The sequence below is a fragment of the Sphaeroforma arctica genome, assembly GCF_001186125.1.
Source record: "Sphaeroforma arctica JP610 unplaced genomic scaffold supercont1.941, whole genome shotgun sequence".
Lineage (NCBI taxonomy): Eukaryota > Ichthyosporea > Ichthyophonida > Sphaeroforma > Sphaeroforma arctica.
The window spans coordinates 12,769-20,820 of NW_014039617.1; the positions used below are offsets into that span (position 1 = coordinate 12,769).

General features: G+C 40.6%; 4 protein-coding genes across 4 annotated transcripts in view; 1 reads left to right on the plus strand and 3 right to left on the minus strand.

The window, feature by feature from the left end:
- Window positions 1–426: 426 nt before the first annotated feature.
- Window positions 427–880, minus strand: SARC_09349 (hypothetical protein; the record flags this gene model as incomplete). Its single annotated transcript, XM_014296636.1, has 2 exons — window positions 427–516; window positions 584–880. 2 exons carry the CDS (start codon window positions 878–880, stop codon window positions 427–429), a joined length of 387 nt encoding a protein of 128 aa, XP_014152111.1.
- A 121-nt stretch (window positions 881–1,001) lies between these two features.
- SARC_09350 (hypothetical protein) lies at window positions 1,002–2,063 on the minus strand (the record flags this gene model as incomplete). Its single annotated transcript, XM_014296637.1, has 1 exon — window positions 1,002–2,063. The coding sequence occupies one exon, from the start codon at window positions 2,061–2,063 to the stop codon at window positions 1,002–1,004; it is 1,062 nt and encodes a 353-aa protein (XP_014152112.1).
- A 785-nt stretch (window positions 2,064–2,848) lies between these two features.
- SARC_09351 (hypothetical protein) lies at window positions 2,849–3,352 on the minus strand (the record flags this gene model as incomplete). Its single annotated transcript, XM_014296638.1, has 1 exon — window positions 2,849–3,352. One exon carries the CDS (start codon window positions 3,350–3,352, stop codon window positions 2,849–2,851), a length of 504 nt encoding a protein of 167 aa, XP_014152113.1.
- A 4,106-nt stretch (window positions 3,353–7,458) lies between these two features.
- The window catches only part of SARC_09352 (hypothetical protein), a 2,357-nt gene continuing 1,763 nt past the window's right edge, over window positions 7,459–8,052 (plus strand). Inside the window, exon 1 of the mRNA XM_014296639.1 lies at window positions 7,459–7,645. Coding sequence (XP_014152114.1) covers window positions 7,519–7,645 — 127 coding nt within the window. The 5' untranslated portion in view covers window positions 7,459–7,518. The remainder of the gene's footprint in view (window positions 7,646–8,052) is intronic.

An 8,052-nucleotide genomic window follows, 5' to 3' on the forward strand; every position in this document is an offset into this window, starting at 1 on the left:
TGATATGATATGATATGATATGATATGATATGATATGATATGATATGATATGATATGATATGATATGATATGATATGATATGATATGATATGATATGATATGATATGATATGATATGATATGATATGATATGATATGATATGATATGATATGATATGATATGATATGATATGATATGATATGATATGGAATGATATGATATGATATGATATGATATGAAGTCGATGTGTTCGCTTTGTAGTGATTTGAGATGTGAATTATATAATCTTAAATGGTTCGGATTATGTATTGATTGAATCATTCTTTATTAAAATTCTTAGGATTTCGTTTTATTTATTTATTTACATGCGCCTATATAGTATATAACCCGAAAACCCCCCCACTCACTGTAAAACAATAAACAATAACGATAATAATAATATCTTATTCACCGAGTAAAAAGGTTACTCATATCGGTCATGCCAATATCCTCATCAACGTCGCTGTCTATAACCATATTAGAGGCTCGTCGTGTAGCCTACCCAGTACCCAAGATGGCATGTCCCGTATGTTTCAATTTACTTACATTTTGGCTTGAGTCATACCTTGTTGGACGTTTCGACGTTAACCAGGCGGTGGTTGTTGTCGCCCAGTCGCATACCCCGACCCTTTACATGCATGGGACTGTAATGCTCGCTCAATTTTTCAACCTCTCCCTTGGGTAGTTCCGACAGGTAGTTGCCGCCGAACCAGCCGTAATACGCAGACCCGTATACGTTAGCAAAAATTTGGATTTCATCCCTGGTATTTTCCTTGACCGTCTTGTACTGACCAATATCGTTAAAGGCCGTCAAGGACTCGTCAGCTCGGTGCCCTGGCGGCATCAAGGTGATGATTTCCATACCAAGTTGGGTTTCTTGCGGGGCTTCTTGCGGGGCCCACCGGAACTTGGGTATGGGAATCGCCCAAAACGGACGACTGGCACCGGCCCAATACGCGTATACACGCCGTGGTCATGAACAGTCACTGCAGTATGTAATATATGCTGCCCAAGTCCAAGTCTAGGACTCGGCGCAGGTAAGTCTTAGTCTTAAGATGATACATATATATTTGGATATATAGTTTCAAATCATCAAATCCTCTAGCCGCGTTGCCGTCGGGTGGGACGATACGTTTGCCACAGGGGATAACAGCGTAGTCGCCGTTACGGGGTGCGGGGCAGGTCATTCCCACAATGGGCAAGCTGGCGTAGTAGCTCTTTTCTGCTAGGGAATTTTTGGCATTTGAATTTTCCGGCAAGAAATTCTCATCCACGGCAAATCGGTGAGACCAGGTATAGTCCAATTTGTTGAGTTTAGTGAAATAAACCATGGGCTCAGAACGATCTAGGTCATCGGGTGCCAGGACATGTATCAGGCCACGACACTTGTGATTATAGGAGGTCGTGTCCGGTCGCTTAACACGGCCCTCTGTCCAAAATTTATTGGAGACAAGCTTAAATCGCCACGCTGCACGTCTCAAATGGACCACGTCCTTCATCCAGCCGTGGCATAGATAGTACATTGGCCCCATATCGACATATCGTTTCCAGGTACCAACGAGGTTGGGATATGTCTTGGAATCGGTTAGAGTCTGATAAGAATCACGACATGCATCTAACAGGCTTGGTGTATTGGGAATCGGCTTTCCCTGGCGCTTGTACCTGTTCATGATGCTATCAAACTGCGATATATCCGTCCGCACTTCACTAACGTCCAATCCTCCCATATGTGGTAGCCGTGGTATAAGGGACAAAATAGGCTCGGTCATGGGATCTAATACGATGACCAGATGTGCCAAATGTAACATGACTGATCTGTTTATCCCAAACAGATCCCAAATATTTGCAGTCGCCTTGGTGAGCCGGTTAGTAAAATGGGGAACGTCCAAGACATCCTTCCCATGATCCACGTTCTCGAATAGACGGACCGTGGGCCTTGTATTATTCTTCGGTTCACTAATCACCTGCACGGTCCTGAAGCGATCAAATTCCGTGATGGTCGAATCGGGGTCCCTGGTGCGCAGTATAGCCAATTCCTGCACCATACGATCCAAGTACTTGGCCACAATGTTAGTCGTGATTGTAAGATTCGGTCTAATAAAGGCGATACTAATGCCTTAGAAAAAATAAACGTGTAGATAAATTCTATATCGTGTAAATATCGGTATAAATAACCGAAATGAGACGTTTAATAAAGTTAGGTTTGCCTCGTGAAAACAGCAATACTCTAAGGGATTGTGAGGCTGAGACATTGTCTATATATAATCCTCTCAGTACTGTTTCCGCCGAAGGGATTTTATTTAGTGTTTCGTTGTCGCTCTATTCTGGGGCGAATCCGAGAGACTCATAAAATGCAATCTTTAGAAAAAAGAAATAAAAATAAAAATAAAAATACTCTTGAAGTCTTTAGGTATTGTCTTAACCAATAACTTGCCACTATCAAGAACTACCGACTTAGCCTTCATCAGACTGGCACATCTGGCTGGCTTATCGGAGGATCAACTAGGTAACGTTAATAGTCCCTAAAAACCTATATTCGGTTGAGCCATCTCGCTACCGAAGTATTCAGATATAAATAAAATTGGAAAGTAAATAAAGCTCTATTAATAGAACTAGACCAACTCTTTTATGTTTGGTATTTTACTGAGGCCTTTTAATGGCCTTATCCAAATATCTGATATGTTAAAGGGAAAAGGTTTAATTAATAAAACCATTAAAACCCATTTTGGGAAACTTAAGTTCCTCGTGCTATTAAGAGCACATTTAGGAGACTTAAGTTCCTCGTACTATAAAGAGTACGTTATAATTTGCGTACTGCTTAAGAGTACGTTTATACATAGAGTCTAATGTGGAGGCCCGGCTTATTACATGATGGATCGGTTAATGGCCGTAAACTTGGCCACGTTGAAGCGCAGAAAGATGAACCGGTCTTCCCCATTCCCGGCATGTGTATGTATATGTGCCATGTATTCGTATCCCCCATATCATCGTCCTCAGTGTCATCATGGACGCCGAGTTGGGCTAGGTCGTTGTCATCTACATGGTCCAGATTTAAATCGGCCGATTCGAGACCCACCGAGCTGACCTTTTCCACCACGGGCTCACAACGTACGCGTCGTCCGGCCACGATTCCCCGTATCTGCATCTCGGACACGGATACGGGGTCACCGCACGCAAGCTTGAACACCTTAAGGGCCTCCTTCTGGAATGCAACTTTATCATACACGCTCTGAATACGGCGTGTCTGAACAAAGCTACTCGGCGTGACTTCCCCCTTCGAGTTCAGTACATTGGCCATATATACCAGACCCTTGACCAACTTGGACACGCACATTTACGTTTCATATATAACATGGAACTCCTGTTCGCGGGTATCGGGGACTCTGAACATAAAAAAAATCACTCCAATCCCCCAGCTTCTATAAATAGATTCAATACTGGGACATGTACATCGCCCAATATGATTCTGTCATCCAATCAAATTCACCCTTCACTACCGAAAATGGGGTATTTTGCTCCAATAAGTAAATAATATTTTTCGCCATTTTCTGTGCCTCCTAACATGCATCTTTCGCCACGGGCCGTACCACGTTTCTATCATGATGTAATCCGATGGTCATGGCCGTTACTATCATGGTCGCCTGCAATACAATATGCATTGCATCATGTCCCCTCAAGGCCTCGCTCCTCATATCCAATGTCTCTAGAAAAACACTCGGCGATTCCGGTGGGTGGGCGAATCATCAGTCATCCAAATTAATGGGTCGATTTGGTAGCACCTTCCCGGCGCTCCTGTGGTGATGTTTCGGCACCGGCATGTCCGTTGGGCGTTTATCCTTTAGCCACGTCATGGCCCTTACTGAGATGCTTGTTACCACGGTCATGTCCACGTTCACGATTATCCCTATCCATTATCGAATCAAAATTATCATATTCGTCTACAACCCTGCGCCGTTTTGATGCCGGCGATTCCATATCAGACGCCGAAATAGAGGTCTCAGAACTACTCAGTCCACTAGTCTAAGTAATTAATACTTTTGCTAACTTTAAAATGTGCAAGATTCGGTCTAATAAGGCGATACTAATGCCTTAGAATAAATAAACGTGTAGATAAATTCTATATCGTGTAAATATCGATATAAATGAACGAAATAAGACGTTTAATAAAGTTAGGTTTGCCTCGTGAAAACAGAAATACTCTAAGGGATTGTGAGGCTGAGACATTGTCTATATATAATCCTCTCAGTACTGTTTCCGCCGAAGGGATTTTATTTAGTGTTTCGTTGTCGCTCTATTTTGGGGCGAATCCGAGAGACTCATAAAATCCTATCTTTAGAAAAAAGAAGAAAAAAAATACTCTTGAAGTCTTTAGGTATTGTCTTAACCAATAACTTGCCACTATCAAGAACTACCGACTTAGCCTTCATCAGACTGGCACATCTGGCTGGCTAACTACACGACAAGGCAACAAGAGTTATTGGCTATTGTGACTGCACTCACTCATTTTGAGGACTACCTGTACGGTACACATTTAATGTACTGTACGATCAGAAATCGTTTGCCCGTTTATGCCTTCAATGGGATGGAGAGCTAGGTATCATGTGATGGGGTATAAGTGCAGACATTTAGCTGCATCAACATGGTGTTTTTGATTTATTATTTTCTTAAGTTGGACTTAGAGTTATTTATTCGTAATTGCGACTGGAGGATAGTTTCGAAGCATGAAACGAAAAGAGAATGAAATATCGTGCATCCAATGAAATGAAATCTGATCTTAGTTACTGACACCAAATAATTCTAGACCGAAGTAGTGAGAGATTAGAGCGGAGCATATAGACAATAGTCTCAGTCTAAAATCCCATAATCTTAAGCTCATTACCTAGGGCTGAAGCTAAGCTTAATTATATTGTGCAAATTTACTTTGAAATCGTAAGTCAGCCTGGTTAGTCTGACTTTTACAATTGTATCGCTCGATCTGGAGCTTATATACTGACATTTGCTGACCACCTATCTTAGTCTCGTGATCAGAAGCGACCTGGCCATTTTGGTTTCTGGGTTGTTTTGTTATGCGTGGACAGACAACATGTATGTCGTTCCATTCCCATTCATTTTCATCTGGCAATCCTTTGCAAGAAGAAAAGCCTGTTGTGCAACAATCACATGACGACCTAGTAACAAACTTTTATTCTCCACTATCATGTTTTCTATGGCTGATCCGGACAGGGTTGCGTCATTATGCATATGTACGATTATTTAGTGCAATTATTCAGTGCAACGCTCTACTTCTATTGCAAGTTGAAGCAGGAATGAAATTGTAGCACTTTCCCATATAAGTATTCTTTTTTCGTCTCTCACCTTGCATTCACTAAACCAGGGAAAACATCCTGGCAGTAAATCCGTGCAAAGTGATAGTTCTGCAGGGGAAAAAACATATGGCATTTTTCTTGTTTGTGGGGATCGAGCGAGTTTTCTTTATGATCGTATTCAATACGGCACACGTCCAAGTTATTTATATGCTTAGCCGTTATTCTGTTGATGTTAAGTAGTGTGCACCGGAGTTGCGGTATCCAGCAAGCACATAGCTAAAATTGATAACGCCTAGTTTTTCCTTGGTGAAAGTATAAATAACTGAATCCGCACGTATGTAGTTATTGTTGTAGTGACGCGTTTTATTTAACGGCGCTACAAACTCTCACATATCAGACAGATATTGCATTCTCCAATGGCTGTGAAACAGATACGGGGAACACAAACAGTTCTTTTTATGAAACCGATGTAGATACACACCAGCACAGCAGTGACTGATGATGCTATTGGTATAGTAGTCGTTTCGGATCTACTGTTTGTTTTGATGTTGGCACTATTCTATCGAGTGTGTTGTAGACTGCGGACACATCGGCAGAACAAATAATATATCACGTTTGTATTGTGATGCGGGTCTTTAGTTATCTTCATTCGCTTTGCATACACGATCGATGAAGTGAGAAGTTAGAAATGTTTGATACAGGGTGAAGTGGCATTCGTTGCTATTTTGTACGACATATCAATATTCCACACTAGCATCGAAATTGATAAGTGTTTGCCTTGATGTACAATAATCATTGTAGTAGCTACAAATTTCCAATTTCGTTTGCCAAGAGTTGACTGTAGTTGTGCCGTGATTCACTTGATTTGATTGTTCGTAATATGTGTTCCCGGAAATGAGAAGACTTGGTTTTGACGTTAACGCAGATGTAGTATGTACATACTCCGCACAGAATTAACAGTTCGGAAGTCATGTGAGTTGTTGCCACGGATTACACAGCTATTTTACTGGCTTATATTGATCAGCTATATGTCTTACCGCCTAGTTCGAATGACAAATCGAAGCTTAAAAGTTCTTGAATTTTTTTTTTGCAGGAAAAGTCGAACTGAAGGGTTTACACATTGCTCTACACCACTATGTAGCCCTCTCTTGTTTTTATCGGCTAAATGTATCTGTCAGATTGTCGTAGGGACAGATTGTCGTACTATTGCTGAATGTTCAGTTGATTTGCGCATTGCCGAGTGTATATAACGCTCGTAGAGTGCCATGAAATTCCGCACATATGTAGGAGAGCGGGGAAATTAGATGACATATTTTACCTAGACAAACAACACAACAATTTAAACGTATACGTATATACACTCCGAGAATTAAAAATAACTATCGTACGATTGTGTGAGCCATATATTTATATCCGTTTGTACGTCTCAAGTGCATGTGCTCGATCGCAATGCATCGCGGGTATAGGACCGACAATGTAATAAAGCCGTTTTATAGTTTATTTAATCATCTGTAGGATGTCATAGAAGTTGTGCACTATTCGGTTCACCACGTGTTTAAATGAGACACCAGAGTTATAATTAATTCATCATGCGGAGAAAATAAACTATAATTGGAAGGCAGAGTGGAACTGCAGAATTCATTGTTACGCTACACCATAATGAATTTTTGTTTGTGTCCCTCTTTCCGCGCCAAATGTTGCTGTCGAATTGTCGTACTCGGGAATAGAATTTCTGTTAAAAACTATACTTTTCCAATGTGCGCGTTCATATAGTTGTCGCATGCATTGGTGCATGGCCGTGTCCGTAGATATCTATTGCGTTGTGTGAACATGCCATACGCATTATGTCTGCATATATACATAGGAAGAACGGTGCGCTGGACTGCTTGTTACCATTTTAAAAATACGTGTTGTAAAAATACATCATTTGCCGCTGAGGCTGCATTGCTGCAGGTCATTTCTTTTTTTAATAAAAATTGTGTTCTTTTCAGAAAAAATAGGGTCTGAGGTTAAGGTTTTATTCAAAACTAATACCGAACTGTATGCCTGTCAAGTTTGCAATAATGACTGCGTGTTGCGCTGTTCTATGGCATAAATAAATATCGTTAAATATGTTACTTGTATTCTTTAAGCACACTCATATCGTTGTGTCAGTCTATGCAAAGTCGAGTCAAGACCCTTTAGCAACTGTGAGATGTTAGGCATTGCTGTAGGATCGTTTCGGGGAGCTACCCGGAGGGTAGCTTTACACCCAAAGCAAGGAAACAAAAACTTCTACAAGGGTTATGGGGCCAAGTCTTCCGGTAGATTAACGACATTAGGTAGGTGGTCATCGTTTCTAAGTCTGATCTTAATGTAGAGCAGTATATGCGTGCGGACGGTTTATTAACCTAATGATGTAGTTGTTTTCTAATTCAAAACTACTTTCATGTTTATGATTGTCAGCTGAACTTTTTCGATAGTGCCTAAATCGATGATAATAATCACTGGCTAACGTAAAAAAAAAAAATGCTGTGCGTACATTCAAAGTATGTTTAGTTAACTATGAATTCATGTTGATACTACAAACAATCTTTTTAATCTGCAATCAAGATCTAGTGCGCATTATAAATGCATGTATGTATATATATATATATGATACAATATCTGCTTCAGGCAACGGTATCCATTTAAATGCTTGACTTATAAAACTTGGCATGTGTATATGAAAATACGATCGCATATATAT